This window comes from Bison bison, unplaced genomic scaffold (genome assembly GCF_000754665.1).
Source record: "Bison bison bison isolate TAMUID 2011002044 unplaced genomic scaffold, Bison_UMD1.0 scf7180017863790, whole genome shotgun sequence".
Lineage (NCBI taxonomy): Eukaryota > Metazoa > Chordata > Mammalia > Artiodactyla > Bovidae > Bison > Bison bison.
In genome coordinates this window covers 87308-107269 of record NW_011494362.1, presented here as the reverse complement: position 1 = coordinate 107269, position 19962 = coordinate 87308, and the positions used below count along the sequence as shown (strand labels likewise).

Sequence of the window (19962 nt, the reverse complement as noted above, 5' to 3'; positions counted from 1 at the left end):
TATAAAATTAAAACAATAGTGGGGTATTAGTTTTGATACTTTAAACAGAAAAAGATTCAAAAGAACTATAAAACCTGCTGATGGTGGATATGTAGAGAAAAAAGTACCCGCTTAGTAGAAATGTCAGGTGTTCTAACTTTCTGAGAAAACAATATGGAAATATCTAAAATCTCTAGTATTTTACTACTTGACCCAGCAATCCCACTACTAGAACTCAGCCCCTAGAAAAAAAATCACCAGTAAGTTTAATGCAACATTGTTTGCACTAACAAAGAAGGGGGAAAGGATTTATGTGTATACAAGTAAGAAAATGATAACTCTGGAGAGAAAAATTTGAACACACAAGATAAGGCTGTTTAATAGGGAAAAAAAGACTGTATTAAAAGTCATGTACATGATCATATTTACATATTTATGAACATTATGTATATGTGCATATGGATAACAAACTCATGCAAAAACCAAATGAAGAGGCATGAAGGCATAGTCATGCCTACAGTCAGCTACAGGCATGAAGAAAGACTCTAAAGGGCAACACTGGCAGTACTGCTTGCCTGCATCCGTGGAATGTTAGTATCTTACTTCTTTTAACCACCTCTCGTATTCATTCTTCATATTACAATTTGATTTCTCTCACTGAGTGAATAACAGAAAATGTTCTGATCTGTAAACATACATATCCAACTTGTTGGATAGTTTTTATTTATATAACTAATTAACTGGTTTACATATCAACCTCTTCGAGAAACTGGTTAGCAAGAAACACTCCCTTAGATCATATCTTCTTTTAATATACTAGCAACACACTGTTTTGAGCATGCAAGACTGAGGACCAGATCCTGGAAAGAAATGATCATATCAATTTATGGGAGATCTGACTGGGAAGCTATCAGGCTTTTGCCAAAACACGACATGTCTCTTTAGGCAACACTGAATCGTTAAACATTCTTTGGAAGTATGAAAAAGTTAAAACAGGGTTTGGAACAAAACAATATAATATTACAGGTCAAGCGAAGTCACATTTTGGCCCCTCAAAAATTAGAATTTAAATATCCAATTTATCTTTTATACAATTTTACCACAGAGGTTGGGAAGGTTATAGATTAGCCGTTTGTACTAGTTAAACATTTGCATCTCTGTACTACCTCTTAATACACATGACAAGCATGTTTAACTAAGTATCTGTAACAATATGCATTTCTGAATCGAAGCATGTTTATGCTGAATATTTAATTCTATAAAAAGATCCCACAATATCTAAATCTATTGGCTTCTGAATTCTAACACCTTTGAGAGGTTCCCTGAATCTACTGACATAGTGAAGTTCAGCTAGCAAAGAGCACAGAGTATGGACAGTGAGAGACTGACCAAAAAATGAACCTTATCAGGACTTCCCTGGTGTCCAGTGGTTAAAAACCCACCTTCCACTGCAGGGGATGCAGGTTCGATCCCCGGTCAGGGAACTTAGATCCAACATACCACAGGGTGACTAAGCTTGCATGCCTCAACCAAGCCTCAATGTAGCCAAATAAATAAATAAATATGTATATAAATGCTTGGGGCTGGTGCACTGGGACGACCCAGAGGGATGGTACGGGGAGGGAGGAGGGTTCAGGATGGGGAACACGTGTATACCTGTGGCAGATTCATGTTGATATATGGCAAAACCAATACAATATTGTAAAGTTAAAAAAAAAAAAAAGGATAGGGGCATTAAAAAAAAAAACCCCTATCTGTTCAGTTTGAGTTCAGACAACGAGTTTCGATAGGAAAGGTTCAGCTACTGTGGAATGACTGTATAGTCCTATATTTTATGTACCTGAGGGTAATTCCTAAAACATCTTATAAATACCATAAATATATGGTGTGTAAAAAAAGTATGTCAAAAATATGATTCTATGGAAAAAAAATATTACTATTCTTATACTATTCCAACTGAGGAAAGTTATCCTCCTACCAATGTTACATTCCTTTCTATCCTGCCAAAAAATTAAGAATATTGGGAGCTATAGATAAAAGATCCACCATCAAAGAAAGAATGCAGCTGTTAAATACATAAAAACTCAAACATTATGGCTAGCTCATAAGTTTAACTTAAACAAACAAGAAGTGTTGATCTCTGGCGGGAGTCAATGAAGTATTTGAAAACAAGATCTCAAAACCCCTCAGGTCCTATTCTTTCAAGGCACTGGGAAAAGTAGTGCGGTAGAAGGATACCATTATGGGTGACACACAAGCTCTGGTTAAATGAAGAAAGTGAACACAGAATCATTTCTGGAGAGAGAAAGCACAGTAAGCATAGGTACACACATGTATAGTATGTAGTATACATTAATGTACTGACCGTGGGTTTTTCACTCCTGTCATGAAACTGTAGTAAGAATCTCCATGGGAGAAACTCATTAAATTTAAAAATTTACCTTATTCTTTACTGGGTCAATATTCTTTACTGGTGTGACAGAAATAATTCTTACAGGGTTCTCCTCATTTTCACTAACACCAGTTTCTGCTGCCTCTGAACTCTGTTCCCTGTTGAAGAAAAACAAACCAAAGCTTCTTCATTTGACCACATGAATACAAACTTTACTCTCTCACTATACCAATAAGAAAACAGGAGGCTTAGACTGGCTTAGAAGGCTGGCCAAGTTAGCAAGACTCATATCTGTGGCTACAGCCTACTGCCCTATTACACCAAGTTACTGATTTCCACTTAACCTTACTAATCTAAGAAAGAAATGACTGCCTAAAGTCACCTGATAGATTAGTTGTCAAGAAACAAACAACATAACTCTTCTATAAGCCTATCTGCTGGGGTGGAAAACGCTAAAACCAAGCAAAAGTACAGCAGATTAAGACTATCATTTTCTTCAGTCTGTGTTCTTAATTATTTCTGTAAGACAGGGGGCTGCTAGAAAAGGCCACAGGAGAGGTGTTTGACGCCCACCATCCACGTAAACCACAGATGCCCCACGTTAATATTTTTATATCTTTGGATTCTACTGCTAAAAATGTGTTTAAAACACTACCAGTTGAATTTATTCTTAAAATATCATGAATCAGAATAAAATCTTTAAAAGCCTCATTATTCAGTGTTTGTAAGAGTAGGGTCAGGTGGAAATTTTTATGCAGTAGCTAAGACAGTAAACACCTGACATGTTAAACATGGAATCTTTAACAATAAGTGGCAAATGTTATTAACAATGTTATCTTTATTCATGCTATACTAAATCTCGAGTTAAAAAGCATATAAATAAATTTGTTTAAAGAGTTATATTTTCAGTTTTCCTAAGTGTTAAATTTGCACATATACACACACACTTCCAAGTAAATTAGTTTTACTGTTCTACAAATTCTTTTTATTTAACTTTTCTATACATTTAGAATGCTAAATGGTTTCCCAAAGTGTAATACACACTCAATTACCATCATTAATTATACTAAAATTCAGCAGTATGTTTTTTACTAAGATGTTCCCTAAAGTCCATTTTTGTGATGTGCTTTAAGAAAAGGAATTGAAAGATGTATCAAGTAGTGAGTGATCATAACAAAAACAACTGAAGAAAAAAAATTGCCTTGGTCGATTTCCGGTGGAAGGGTTCAGCTCTGAATTTACATTAATATTGCTTCCGGTCTCAGCTCCAGTGCTTCTAACATATGGTTTCCTTCCCGTTGCTGACAAAGGCTTGTTTACAGCACCTAGTACTCCAGCAGGTTTTGGCTAGAAATTACATATATGCATGTTATTTTATACCTTACTAAAAGGAATACATATAAATTTATACACATGTAAGGGATTATTGTTCTGCTTAAGCCCAGGAATTGTTAAGACAGTTGTTATTGGGAAGTTAAATCCTAAATTTATTAGAAATGATAATTCTTTAATACTGTGTCTGAACATAATTTGAAGTCAGAAGTATTACTTCTTTTAAAAATAACTATGCAAAAAAAACCACAACTATGCACTATTTAATTATTCTTTATTGTTCAATTAAAATAAAAAGTGCCCCTAAAACACAGTGAAATACATACTGAGTAAGACATAGTAATGCCTTACAGATAAAAAACTACTGAGTGTATATAGTTTTAACAGTTTAGATTCTTTATTAAATATTAAATTTCCTTTTTCCTTTTAGATAGCATATTACCTTTATAGGATATAAACTAACTTATTAATACTTTAAAATTATTTCTTTTTTCTTACACATCTAAATTTATTATATCATTTTTCAGGGAAATTTGCTTTGTGAATTCTAAATAACTTGAACCCTATCCGTACTGATGAGGACACATGGTTTTAACTCAAAAATGGTTCATGGCAGAAAAAAGTCCAAGAGAACAAATGCTTTAGATGCTACAATCCACAACATGATGTCTAAGAATCAGGAACCATAAAACCTGAGGGATGTTTAAAGGTTAGCAGTAATATGCACAGGAGATAAAGATCCCCCAATTATCTAGTATATAATACCTTTCCTGTTAACAGAAGTACTCTTGTCTCTTCTGAAATATAACTCTTGTCATTACAGAAGTCCTATCAAAAAAAAAAAGTGAACATGCATATTTTTATTGTTCATAAAAGACTTTTCAGGCATTATGCCTTACAGTAACAGGTTCATTTATGCTATGAAACCTATCAAATCATCAAAGCATTATTTCATGAACCATACCATAAGTTTAGTTTTAAAATTAAATCAAGTGACACACAAGACTTAGTCAAATTTAGAGATAAATTAGGCAAATTACTTTTTGTTTTTGTCCATGCCACATGGCTTGTGGGATCTTAGTTCCTTGACCAGGGACTGAATCCAGGATATTGGCATTGAAAGTATGGAATCCTAACCACTGGATCACCAAGGAATTCCCTTAAATCACATTTAAAATAAAACATACTTCTTCTATTAGTTTCCAGTTTACTCAATGAACTGTGTTCACCTACACTCTATAATAAAATTTACTTCCTTTTTTGGCTGTGTCACACATGTGGGATCTTTCCCACCAAGGGTTGAACACAGGCCCCCTGCAATGGACGTGCAGACTCTTTAACCACTGCACTACCAGGGAATTTACTTCTGTGCTCCCAAAGCACCCAAAATGGTACTAAGCATATATCAGGCACTTAATACTCACTAAAAGAACCCCACATAGGATCTCAAGAAAACTGTTTTTGTTTGGTTGCTAAGTTGTGTCTGACTCTTTTGCAAATCCATGGATGGTAGCTCACCCAGACTCCTCTGTATATAGGACTTCCCAGGCAAAAATACTGGAGTGGATTGCCATTTCCTTCTCCAGGGGATCTTTCCAGTCCAGGGATCATACTCCTTTCTCCTGCATTGGCAGTGGATTCTTTACCATTGAGCCACCAGGGAACCCTCAAGAAAATTATCCTTACTGAAACAAAAAAAATCTTTTACTTTAATTAAAAATATTTTGTTTCTTAGAACCATAAGTAGACTGCAAATCATAAAGGTAAATACACCATCAAAATCTAATAAAGGCGATCATGATGTTCTTGGGCAGCAGTGATATTAACTAGTTAGTAAATGAATTTAAACCAAACGTGGACACTGATGATACTTTCTTAAAAGTTATATCTATACAAAACTTAAAGAGTTCAATCTGATTATGTGGTGGCTCTCTCTGTTAATTACCCTGGGAATAGCACGAGTAAACCACAAGACACAGAAGCCAAATGATCTGTTATCATCCGGATGTTCATCATTTCTAAGTAATCACCTTAAAAATTATTTTTTCTTTTACTAAGTTGATCTTCACACTAGTGTCATAGAAAAGAACAAAATGGCTTAAATGTGCCTATGAAGAAATCATACTTTCGATATGAAGTCTAGGCAAGGCTGTATCTTTCTTTTCTTCCTTACAAAGGCTTTTATACAGCCAAAATAAATGTTACATCAAGATATACTATAATATCACTAGGCTCATGATCTTAATATCCCTAATGTTCTTGTGTTTGAACTTACACCATATTAAAAGCAGTATATTAGAAAAGGAAATGAGGCAAGATGCTCACTGAAAATGGAAACTCTAAGTATTATCATGAAGGCTAAAAACATTCTAAGTTTCATATCAAAACAAAAATCAATTAGAATGAGATAGTAACAAACAGCAACTTAAATTCTCGATGACAGGACTACTACTGTATGTAAATTCTATATAGGTACTATTCTAGTCATAATAGCCCTGGGTCAGCAATAAAGTAAATTTAAATTCAAGAGCTCATGTAGGAGTATTTATAAAGACCAGTAAATTCAATTAGAAGGCAAGTAACTTTGCAATCTTTATTATTCCTATTAAAACCAGGCATAAATTCTGAGTACTAGATCATTAAAGAAAACTGGATACAAATTTTTGTTGAAATTTTTAAATGCCATATTTTTTCCATTAAAAATATTGATTTTTTAAAAAAAACAACAGGAAAGTTAAAACTTCAAAATGTCACCTTAAAGTGGATAATAAATAAAATGCAATCTGTTAAAAAAAAAAAGTCTTAAAATCCAAATTAGCTGGAAAAATTTAAAGAGCTATTGGTTGGCTGAAAAATTTACTTACGTGGAAAACTTCATTTGTTGCTAGCAGAATAAATGTACTATGTATTATTAATAATGTTATTATTATTGTTCAGTCACTAAGTTAGGTCCTACTCTTTTGCAGCCCCATGGACTGCCTGCTAGGCTCCTCTGTCCATGAGATTTCCAGGGCAAGAATATTAGACTGGGTTGCTATTTTCTTTTCCAGGAGGTCTTCTGAACACAGGGATAGAACCCACGTCTCCGGCATTGGCAGGCGGATTCTTTACCACTGAGCCACCTGGGAAGCCCCATTATTAACAATACCACTAATTAACGCTTCCTTTTGACTAACTCTTATAGACCTAGGCATATTAGTAATAGTTCACAGGTATTATCATCATCTGCATTTTAGAGATGAAGAAATTGAAGCTTAGAAGAGTTAACTTGGGTGCGTGTTCAGTGGTTTAGCTGTGTGTCTGACTATCTGTGACCCCACAGACTAGCCTACCAGGCTTCTCTGTCCATGGAATTTTCCCAGCAAGAATTCTGGAGTGGGTTGCCATTTCCTCCTCCAGGGGATCTTCATGACCCAGGCATCAAACCCATATCTCCTGCATTGCAGGCAGATCCTTTACGGCTGAGCCGCCGGGGAAGTCTGTTAACTTCGAATCCAGGTCTGTCAATTGCCAAGACCAATTCCATTCATACTGATACTTTATTTCATATATAGATGTATATAATTTACACTCTACCATTTTATTTCTTGTCTGAAAAAATACTAACAGTGTTTTAACAGGATGAGATGAAAACAATTTAAGAAATTTGAAAATTCCTCTTACATATTAGAAATATCCAGAAGGAATAGCTCACATAGGAACACCACCACCAAGCTTGATTTGTATTCTCTACTCTGTAAGGTGAGAATGATATTTTTCAGGCTTTGGAAGACAGTCTCCCCTTTCTTGATAAACTCACAGAGGTATTTTTTATTTACTTTGTAGTTAAGACAGTCTAGTATTTGCCACCAGGATGACAGTAACAAATTTAAACAAGTTCAGTACAGTAGAAAAATGAAGAGAAGAAAGTTACCTTTTCAGGTTGTGTAAAAAATTTCACTGGCAGGACTGGATCCTTTGGTGACTCTGCATTGCACAAAGCACTTTTACTATTTATCACGCACAGGGCCACATCACACACTGTATAAAGTTTCTAGGGAGGGAACAAATCACGTTAACTTTCAGGAGGGCAAAATAAGCACAGGTACCAGTTTTACCCAATATGTAACACGGAATCAACACAGTAATATGGGGCTATTGTTTATTCCTTGAACATTCTGCATGTTGTCTCTGGCACTTCTTCTGATGTAACTTCCTAGTAACAAGAACAAAAAGTCCCCTTCATTTTACTTTAACATGAATGCCAAGTATGCATTAAAAACAACAAACTAAAGGAAACATACAAGAATATCTACTGGTCTGTAACACTTACTAGTTCTTAAGATAGCATAGTTATAAATTTCACTAGTTCTTATCCCCATGCTCTGTACATATTTTAATATCTTTTTCAGAGTAATAAACAGTCTTCAAAAATTAGAATTCAATGTAATGAAAGAAAAAGTACATATATTTATAAACTATAAGCATATATTTTTATAAGCATTCTGTAATCTATTTATTATACAACAGGAAAAACAAGTGGGACAAGGGTCACATTGCTTTTTCCGTGTAATTTCTTAATAGTCACTGGCCTAATATATATCTTACTTCATTTGTCTTGGATTCATCTGGAGACTGGGCATCTTTTGTTAGCTTGATATTCTCTGCCATCTTTTTCATAAAGGCATGGCTATTATTTTCATTTTTTGTCATTAAAACTTCAAGCATGAACCAGAGGCACCTAAATGAAACATATTCACTTAATAAAGAGACTAATTGCAGGTTCTTTTGCTGAGTGGATAAAATAGTTTACTGGGAAGTTCTGTTGTTCGAGTATACAAAGAATAAAACTCTAATGATTAATAGAAATATCTTGTTAATAACATTCAATTAAAATAGGATATAACATCACAAATAACAAACATGAACATATAGCTTAATATGAGAAAGCCTGACAGTTTCATGAGGCATACACATGAAAAGTCATTCTATAGGTATTTAATAAACATTTAGATAATATAATGTGTATTAATATCCAGCAATGACGAGCAAACCAGCATACAGCATAGTCTTGCCATTTTGACCATTTGTAAGCTATTTATCCTATGACCTAAGGCTCATATGTAATTCTACTGTGACATAACTCTGAATTTCATGTGTTATGAGACTGGTGTGCATATAACGAGTAATTCAGCGAAACAGTCACATTTCAAATCATTTTTCTGTTTTCCGCTTATTTATTTTATAGTCATTTAATACATAAAGTGTCTGGTGACACCTGAATTTCTAAGTAAATTGGGATGAAGATTAGAATCATCTGAGGAACTTACATTGCCAAATCTAGAATCAAAATCTATTATTAAGTTCCCATGATGATTTTTTAGGCAACCACCATGGACTTACTGCTTTACTCTATCAAGAGGAGAAAAAAATCACTTGAAGATAATCTGTGTGTACTTCTTTGCCTATAGTATATATATATGTTTTAAAAGACTACTGTAAAGGAAAATTTAGCATTAGGTTAATGGAGTTTGCTTTTAGTAGACCTGTCTTGCAAAAATACCAAACTCAGTCCTTCAGGTAGGAATGAAAGAACACTAAACAGTATCTTGAAACCGTAAGAAATAAAAAAAAAAAAAACTGGTAAAGGTAACAAAGCTAAAATATAAGGCCAGCATTACTGAGCTTCTGATTTGTAACTCCTTTTTAAATATATGATTTAAAAAGCAAATACAGGGAATTCCCTGGTGGCTCAATGGTAAAGAATCTGCCTGCCAATGAAGGAGACAAGGGTTTGATTCCTGATCCAAGAAGATCCTATATGTTGCAGAGCAACTAAGTCCTTGTACCCCAATTGTTAAGCCTGTGTGCCAGAGCCCAGGAACCACAACTATTGAGCCCATGTGCCCCGACTACTGAAGCCCACGTGCCTCAGAGCCTGTGCTCTGCAAGAGAAGCCACCACCATAAGAAACCTGAGCACCGCAACTGGAGAGCAGACTCCGCTCTCTACAACTAGAGAAGAGCCTGCCAGCAACAAAGACCCAGCACAGCCGAAAACAAGTAAATAAACCAAAAGCATAAAAATAATCACATCTATGTGAAAAGAAATGATATATAAAGATATAATTTGTATCAATTACAATATAAAGGGAATGAAACAGAGATGTATAAGAGCAGAGAAGGAAGTGGCAACCCACTCCAGTACTCTTGCCTGGGAAATTCCATGGATGGAGGAGGCTGGTATGCTACAGTCTATGCGGTTGCAAAGAGTTGGACACAAAGGAGCGATTTCATATTTCACAAGAGCAGAGTATCTCTACACTAGTGAAACTAAGTTGCTATTATTCAAAATAGGTCGTTACAACTTTAAGATGTTAAGAGTAATTATGTATAATCGGTTCCTCTGTATATGAAGTTTGTCTGTATCTGTGGGTCTACCCGCTGTGGATCTTAAAGCACTACAGTATTTATTATTGAAAAAAATCTGCATGTAAGTGGACCTGCACAGTTCAAACCTATTCATGCTGTAAAGTTCAACTGTAAATACAAAAATGAGAGGCAGTAATGGAGCAATTAAATAACAAAAAATATATAAGACACAGAGAAAACTAATAGTTATATGGCAGAATTACGTATCAGTAATTACTTTAAATGAAAATAGATTAAATCTCCCAATTAAAAAGCAGACAAGCAGAGTAGATTAAGGGAGAAACAAGATCCATATATATATCTTGTCTATAAAAGACTCATTTCAGATACAAAAACACAAAGTAATTGAAAGTTAAAGGATGGGGAAAAAATACATTTCATACAAACAGTAACCAAAAGAGAGCTGGTAGCTATTTTATAATTAGACAAACTGGATTGCAAAAGACCCAGAAGGACTGTGTTGGAGAGGATATGACTATTATAAACACAAACCTAACAACAGAGTCCCAAAACCTATGAAGCAAAAATTGACAGAAGTAAAGGGAGAAATACATGTTCCACAATAAGAGATTTCAATACCTTATTTTCAATAATGGATAGAAAAGACAGAGAGGAGACCAAAGAGAAAACAGAGAACTTGAACAACACCATAAACCAATCAGACATATCAGACACAGATGGAATACTCCAACTAACAATAGCAGGACACACAGTTTCTTCAGGTGAACTTGGAATATTCTCTAGGACAGACCATAAGTCTTAACAGGCCTCGACAGCAAGCCACAAGTCTTAAAACAGTATCTTTTCTGACCAGAACAGCATGAAACTAAAAGTCAGTAACAGAAGGAAAACAAGGAAAACTGGAAAACTCACACATATATGAAAACTAAACCACACTTCGCACTTTTTTTTTGGCCATGTTGCTTGCAAGATCTTAGTTCCCTGACTAGGGACCGACCTGGGCCCTTTGCATTAAAAGCGTGGATCCTAACCACTAGACAGCCAGGGAATTCCCAAACCACACTCTTAAAACAATCAACGGGTCAAAGAAGAAATCACAAGAAGAATTAGAAAATACCTGAAGACAAAAACACAACATACTATACTAATAGGATTCAGCACTGGTAGTGCTGAAAGGCAAATTTGTATCTGATAACACCCTGTATTAAAAAAAAAAAGTCTAATGAATAATCTAACTGTATACTTTAAGAAACTGTACACCTTAACTAGAAAAAGAAAAGTTACAGTAACTTGAAATGTTCAGAGATATTCAAAAGCATTGCCTACTAGGTAGAATCAAAAAGTATGTGCCAGTGATTTCAGTTCTAACTTGAATGACTTCAGTGCTCTTCCCACATCATTACTCCTCTCTTAAGTCTAACCTTTTTCCACATGATGGCCTTGAACTGAAACAGGGCTCAAAGTTTGCTTAACACAGACCTAGTGTTCTAGGCGAACATATACATTATTTTTTTGCTTTATCAAAGTGCTTTCTGGGAAATCCCAAAATAAAAGTTATAAAAAAAAAAGAATTTGCAAATAAAATATATTTATAAAATAAACAGAAATCAGAATTAGAAGACATTTTAGGAATTACCTATTTCATATCCTGTATTTTATGGATAAAGCAACTGAAGGAAGCTCAGAGAAGTAAAGCTTTTACTCACATAGCTGGGACTAGAACCTATGTCTCCTTAAAGAGCTACAGGAGGCAGAAATAAATGTTGATTACCACACAACTTAGCGACTGAACAACAACAACCACCTCAAATAAGATTAGAACTAAAAGGTGTCATGTCCCATATAAAAAATCATAGTAATTTAAATACAAGCTGAAGGGACCGATTTAAAGGTACAAAGCAAAAGCATATCAATGGCAAAGTAAATACTGCTTTAAAGTTTCTTGGAGTCATTTGTAGATAATTCTAGGCCATTGTGTACTTGTTTACTCACCATGCATCAATATACAAAGTTCTATTTTACATAAAAACACTTAAGTATTCTGCAATTGTTTACTTGCCTGTCTTTCCACCAGAGACAAACCTCTCTGTGACTGGTGTAACATATCTAATTTTGTATTACCATAGTCCTGCCACAGAGTATCTTTTATGTGTGTGCATGCTTTTGAGGCATCTTTTGAGGTTGAAAGTGTAGCTTTACAGAGAGAAATTTTCCCTACATGGCTTTCACATGGCTTTCTAAATGATCAAACTGACGTAACTGAAGCCCATTTAACACAAACAATAAAAATAACATAAAAACCAAGTCAATCTATTTCAAAGACTCAGCTAAAGCTAACTGCAAACAACAGCAAACAAACAAAAACCACCAAACAGAACTTATTAGACAGAAACAATTTTGTAAGATGAAAGTTAAAATTTACAATAAAAGAAAACCATAAAAAATTTTATTCTAATGGGGACAGTAACATAAAAATTAAGCCTTTTTTAAAAAGTAAAAATATTTTAAAAAATTCTTTAAAAATCAACATGACTTACTCTTTAATATCACGAAGCTGATCAACATCTTGTGATCTTGTAAAATCTGGATCATGAGCTAGCAGGTGAATCATATACGGAACTACATACTCAGGCAACAGTGATAATAGTTTCTCTAGAGTGAAAACATTATTATCAACAATAGTAATAATAGCTTTTATAAAAATCTCTCCCTAATTTAATGTTCTAACCACTTCAGTTAACATTTTTCCCTCAATTATTTCTAAATTAGAGGCAACATATCATCTGGATGATACTGAAATACTTTTTTCAATTTTGAAGGCTACGAAAGACAAAGGATTAATTTAAGATTGAGTCCCTGGCAAAGCTAGGGACTTTACTTTCCAACATCAGAGCAATGTGTTCAAATCAAGCCATGCTGCTCATCCTATAAAATGCAGTTCTTCCTTATATGCATTATAAACAGGACTCAGAAACTAAAACCTTAAATTTTACATACATCTTAACTGCAACAGCAACATTCTATAAAAGTCCCAGTGTTATACACTGTTGGCTTGGCCATCTTATGGAAAAACATGAATGAACTTACTGGCCAACCCAATACAACAGAAATATAAGAAATAAAACCCTCCACAAATGGATACATTGACAAGATATATTTGCACACAGCACTTTGAAAGTTACTTACCAGTAGCCATGGGGTTCTGTTTAATGTACTCCCTGCGTATACTGATGTTTTTTAGTAAACACTGTCGTGCATGTGCTCTTCTCTCCTTCACAGGATCTTTGGCACACAAGGCAAAGATGGCCATATACTCCAATGGGAGCAGTAACTTCACAAGTGCCTTGTGTAGCTTCTGAGCAAATATCTGCCTTACTTGATAGCACTCATCCTACAGCAGCACAAAACCAAAACTACTTAAAAATATTAGTATTTTTTAAGTCATTAACAAAAACCCCTAGTTTTTTAAAAACTGGCAAACATTTACAAAAGAACACTTTAAGCATTTTTAATGTCTTCATTAAAAAAAGATATAATTATACTAAGAAAGTAAAAATTGTGGGGAGATAACTGGTTAGAATAGTAATAACAGCAATCCCTTTTGTGCATACATCCACAGAGTAAATGGATACTTAATCTGTATTAAGTATATAATCGTATTAATAAATTTAATGTTGAAGGCCAAGTAAATCACAAAAGAAGACTGTTACTTACATTAATAACAAGTGCACAGAGCTGAAACTGTTCTGGGGTTATAATTTCATGGTAACAAGGTTCCTGAGCAAGCTTCATTATGGCACTACCAGCAGCTAATCGCAAGCGAGACATATCAGATTTACTATAAACAAACAAGAAAGAAAGAAACATTTCCTATAACCATTATCATTCATAAAGCGCTTTGATCCCTTTTTGACTGTTAAGGTCTTTAGCATAATTTACACTTAAATTGACATAATGTATAAATATGGGAAAGATCCTTTGAGTCCTTGAACTCAACAGAGGGAAGAAGGCTCAAATCATTGTGACTATCTGATATTACATTTATCTGCCTTCATTAAAAACATTTTTATTTACTTATTTTATTTGGGTATAGCTGATTTATTATATTAAATTCAGATGTACAACATGGCAATTCAAAATTTTTATAGATTATACTCCACTTAATTATAAAATCTTGGCTATGTTTTCCATGTTGTACAATATATCCTTGCAGCATATTTTATAGTAGTTTGTATCTTTTAATCCCCTACCTTGCTCCTCCCCACTCCCATCTCCCCAGTGGTAACCACTAGTTTGTTTTCTGTATCTGTCAGTCTCTTTGTTATATTCACTAGTTTTAATTTTTAGATTCCACATATAAGTGATAACATACAATATTATCTTTGACTTATTTCACTAAGCATAATACTCTCTAGGCCCATTCATGTTGTATCAAATAGCAAACTTTCATTCTTTTTAATGGCTGCCTTCATTTTTAGTTACATTTTAGCTTAGATCCTCTACTGTAACTAAGGAACTCTGCTTTCATTTACAATAGCACCAACTGCAACACTAGCAAGAACCATTTACATTAGGAACTGTAAAGAAACTAAAAACTGAGAAATTAAAATTCACTTATCATTTAAAATCTATTTCCCACAATTTTTAAATGCATACACATATTTTACACAGGGGCTTCCCTGGTGGCTAAGATGGTGAAGAATCTGCCTGCAATGCAGGAGACCTGAGTTTAATCTGTGGGTCAGGAAGATCCCTTGGAGGAAGGCATGGCAACCCACTCCAGTATTCTTGCCTGGAGAATCCCCATGGACAGAGGAAACTGGTGGGCTACAGTTCATGGTGTTGCAAAGAGTTGGACACGACTGAAGCAACTAAGCACACACACACATTTTACACAGACATAATAGAAATCAATCTTAAGCCTAGATATGTCTGATGAAATGGAAGGGCTATGAATTAGGAAGTGATTTGTACCCTAAAGGAGGCGGCATTAGACAAATATCTAAAATTGGAAAGAATATGGAGGTGAGAGCCAGTGTCTCTCAGGTACTAGTCTCTGAGGCAGGCTTTCCTTTCCAACAGGAAGGTTTATAAGGGAATCTAGAAGGCCCAGGAATCCCCACTCCCCACCCAGTCAACTTAAACTATCTAAATAGTAAAATGTGACACTGATGTGGTGAAAGAACAATCTTCTTACTTCAACTGCTAAATGGAACATAATATAGCTTTGATATTTTAAAGATTTCAAAAAATGTAAAGCTGCCCTAAATCCACAAGGGACTATTATTTACCACAAGAGGAGAAAACATGGCACTCTTGGACCACATGACCATCAAAGTGAGCACTGGTAACAATGAAGGACTCTCAAATGGTTTCTGAGGCAAATGATTCAGGAATTTAAAAAAATTACTAATGCTACTATCTGGGTATGTTACTCTGGAAGACGGGGAAACTGAGGCTTGGAAAACTGATTCATCCAAGTTTATACAACTAGTAAATGGAGCAGGAAGTTGAGTAAGTTTCTGATTCCAGAGTCCAAGCTAAACTATGGGATACATGCTGCTGCTAAGTCGCTTCAGTCATGTCCAACTCTTAGTGACCCCATGGTTTGCAGCCCACCAGGCTCCTCAGTCCATGGGATTTTCCAGGCAAGAGTACTGGAGTGGGTTGCCATTTCCTTCTCCGATGCATGAAAGTGAAAAGTGAAAGTGAAGTCACTCAGTCATGTCCAACTCTTAGTGACCCCGTGGACAGCCCACCAGGCTCCTCCATCCATGGGATTTTCCAGGCAAGAGTACTGGATTGGGGTGCCACCGCCTTCTCCGATGGGATACATAATGTCTAATTAAGATCTGCCTAATATTTCATAATATGCATGTTCCAGAACTGGCCATTCTCCTGTGTTTTGCAATGAAAAAAAAAAAAAAAACACACTGGAAAGAACATGTTAGTATGTATATTTTTATATGATTCTTTTAATTTCATGAACATAAAAATAAAGCCAAAGAATAACATTAATATAAGGACTCAGAAACAAAATGCCAAACTGTCCTGCCAAGACTATGCCCATTTATATTCACAGCAGTAGTGAGGAAAATCGTTTTCCCTGATCCCAAAGAGTAATAATTGCTTAAAAAATTTCTTTTTGATGATTTGATAGACAAGAGGTTCCACTTAAGTTAAAATTGTATTTATTGTATTTAGTGATGTCAAACATTTTTTTAAAGATAAACTGGCAATATATAATCTTCATCTTTATTTGGGATCCTGCCTGTTTATCACTGATTTGTAAGAGCTCATTATAAAGCCTCTGCGACACACTGTACATGGTTTCCCCAAATTAAAAACTTGCTGTCCTTATTCTTCAATCTGTTCATGCAAAGCTACTCTTGGCTTATGATAAAAATCATTTTTGATTGTTTTCTCCAGTTTATCAAAGCATTCAGCATCTCTACTGAATGTAATTGTGCATTTCCTATCTCCTCCAATAGAATGCATATTCCTTAGAGGAAGAAATTATTGTACGTTTAAAAGGTCTGGCAGTACCTGGCATGATAGTGTTCAATAAATACTGAAAGCATAAATGAATAGTTAAGTCTATCCTCTAGAGTGCATCACAAGTAGACCAGTAAATGAAAAATTTGACTTTTATTTTCATCTTAAAAGGTACAGAAAGAAATGGTGATTTCACAGGTTTAAAGACTGAACATGTGTAGAAATGGAAACAAATTTTTTTTGGCATTTGCAGAACCTTATATAGTCTGCAAACCACCAAGAGGCTGCAACTCTTTCTTCTTTGAATCTACACTGAAATTTTTATTTCCTTTCATGGCATCAAAACACTACACTTGTTTAATCACTATACTTACAGGGTAAGTTGAAGGCAGGAACTGAATTTTATCTGTTTTTACAGCAATGCTTTTCCTAGTGTTTGGCAAATATTCAACAAATATTTGTTTAATTGATCCAAATGTTGAAGCTAACTGTAACACTGCTATAATGATTATGACTACAAATTTACTGGAAAAAGGTCAGTCTTTAAAAATGAAAATACACCATTATTCAGATATAAACCCGAAGTAAGTACATAATTGAAACACAAAACATACAGTGCAATTATAACAGCTAATATTAAGTAAATAATTCTTATGTAAGCTCTACCAACATCTTGAAGCTCAAAAAAAAATTGGAAAGGAAGAAAAATCTCACCTGATCCTCTTCTGCTCTGTCAGGTCACCCTCACTAACCAACATTGCTGATAATAACCGAAGAGTTGAATTGGCAGATTTAGACTGGTTGTTTTTCATACCCAACAGCCATCTTACCAGAAGTTTAATTGCCTGTACCTATAAAATATTAACATGCTAAAAAAAGAAAGCAACTTAAAATTCCACTTAAAGGGAAGATTTATGTTAATTAACGAGATTACTTAACTGCCAGCAGACATGTTTTATTAAACAAGTCTGTAGGATAATAATAATGAGAACTAATACTTATTCTGTTTATGCCAGGTGCTTCCCCCAGATTTGTACATTTATTATTTTATTTAATCTACCAAACAACTCTGTGAGGGAGGTATTCTTATTTCTAATAAGTAAGGCAACCTAAGACACATTACTATGATAGATAGCATACCCAGGCTCTGGCTTCTGAATTCAGACTTTTCACACCTGGACACTTGCTTTTCAAATCATTTAAAAATACTGATATATATTTTTTTTTAAATAACTAAACTACACAGATTGTAGTGGTTAAAAATAACTAGACAGACTTTAATATTTCTTATAGTACTGAAGAACTATTTTGATCAAAAAACCCAGGAGATTTTGTAATTATCTGTAGTCATAATTGCTTGGAGCCTTATACTCAAGACTGTTATGAAATGTATGCAAGAACTAGCAAAAGAATGTAGATATCATTTACTACATTTATTTATCGACAACCTGGAAAAAGGAACTGATGGAATAAATGATGCCTATGAAGCTATTCAAGGTGAGATAGATTATCAAATAAGATAATAAAGAAGTTTTGTTTTAAATCCCAAGACTACCACTTTAAAAATTAGCTTTACTGACGGATAATTTACATCTATCAAAAGTTACCAATATGATGACAGTCATTTGTTTTTGCCAAATTAATGTTCATATGCCTGTAGATAAAAAGTGGTAATGAGGCTAGACCTGAGGTGCTTCTGACATCAATATTCTACAATCTCTATGTAAAACAGCCTCACTGAAATCATTTCAGCAAGGCAGGAAGATCCACAAAACATGCTGACATATATCTATATGTAACTTCCTTCAAGGACAACTGCAATTTGAGAAACACACAATTTTTGGTTTAAAAATAAAGCACCTTATGCTTTTTTAAGTGTTAGTTTTATTTTAGCATAACAGTCATCGAGTTCTACTCAATTTTACCTTTGCTAGTACTTCAGGGGAAACCTCTTCATCTGGAGACCATAATTTTCCATTCTTCTCACCTGTTGACTATAGAAAATTGAATAAATTTAACTTTTAGAAAAAATTTTTAAATTTTTCTCATTAAGGTTTCATGCTGAACAACACTGTGCTCTAGGAACCCCACAAGAAAGCCATCAAATAGGGACTGGAAAAGAAAAACAAAGTTGGAGGGCTAAAACTTCCTGACTTTGAAACTTAACTTACAAATCTATAGTAATCAAGATAGCATGGGTGGTTCTGACATAAGTATGGACACACAGACCAATAGAACGAAGCAGAAAACCTTCACGTATACGCTCAACTGATTTTAAACAAGAGTGCTAACACCAATTATTGGGAAAACAACAGTCTCCTCAACTCCTCAATGGTGCTGGCAAAACTAGATATAGCCACAAGCAAAGGAATGAAGCTGGACTGTTATATCATATATGAAAATTAACTTTAAACCTGGATCAAAGATCTTAAGAGTTACAACTAAAAAATTCTCACAAGAAGGTACAGGGGGAAATCTTTTTATTCTTGGATTCAGTATATAAATATTCAGAATATATAAAGAATTTTTACAACTCAACAACAAACAATTCAATTCAAAGTGGGCAAAAAACTCAATATTCAAAGAAGATATATAAACAGCCAATAAGCACATGAAAAAAAAAATCACTAGCCATTAGGGACACAAACCAAAACCACAAGATACTACAACAAGTAAAGAATAAAAAAAAAAAAACCAAGTAAAGAATAAGTGTTGGCCAAGATGTGTAGAAAATGGAAGCTTTGTGTATGGCTGCTGGGAATGTAGGTATAGACACTGTGGAAAAATGTTCAGCAGCCCCTCAAAAAGTTTAGCATAGAATGATCATATGATCCAGCAATTCCACTCCTAGGCATATATCCCCCAAACCAGGGACAATGTTCATATCAGCATTATTCACAACAGTTAAAAGGTAGAAAACACCCAAATATATATCAATAGATGAATAAACAAAATATAGGTTAAACATACAATGGAGTATTATTGTGGCACAAAATGAAGTCTTGAAACCATTATACTGAGAGAAATAAGCCAGACACAAAAGGATAAATATTGTATGATAAGAAGGTAATAAGCAAATTTATAAAGCACGCAAGTAGAATAGATGTTACCAGAGGTTGGTGGGGAGGAGGTAATGCGGAGTTACTGGTTAACGGATGTAGAGTTTCTCTCCGAAATGATAAAGTTCTGAAAACAGGTAGTGACAATAGTTATACAACAATGTGGACGTATATTTTGGATGGTGGCTTGGAGCACTGTGGAGATGTACTTGGCTTTCCCGGGTTACCCCTTGTTGTATATGGGTGTATACATATGTTATCAAACTTGTTTGTTTTTAATAAAACAAAAAACCAGTAAGAACATGGGTGTGTATAATGTAAGTGAACTGTACAC

The 19962-nt window shown here is 34.5% G+C and overlaps 1 protein-coding gene across 1 annotated transcript in view; it reads right to left on the bottom strand.

Annotated features, from left to right (window-relative positions):
- The window catches only part of PDS5A (PDS5 cohesin associated factor A), an 89871-nt gene that overhangs the window by 14987 nt on the left and 54922 nt on the right, over positions 1-19962 (bottom strand). Inside the window, exons 20-29 of the mRNA XM_010833563.1 lie at positions 18495-18563; positions 17284-17420; positions 13789-13912; positions 13261-13465; positions 12612-12726; positions 8291-8423; positions 7617-7736; positions 4469-4531; positions 3573-3718; positions 2421-2529 (exon numbers count right to left, since the gene is read on the bottom strand). Coding sequence (XP_010831865.1) covers positions 2421-2529; positions 3573-3718; positions 4469-4531; positions 7617-7736; positions 8291-8423; positions 12612-12726; positions 13261-13465; positions 13789-13912; positions 17284-17420; positions 18495-18563 — 1221 coding nt within the window. The remainder of the gene's footprint in view (positions 1-2420; positions 2530-3572; positions 3719-4468; positions 4532-7616; positions 7737-8290; positions 8424-12611; positions 12727-13260; positions 13466-13788; positions 13913-17283; positions 17421-18494; positions 18564-19962) is intronic.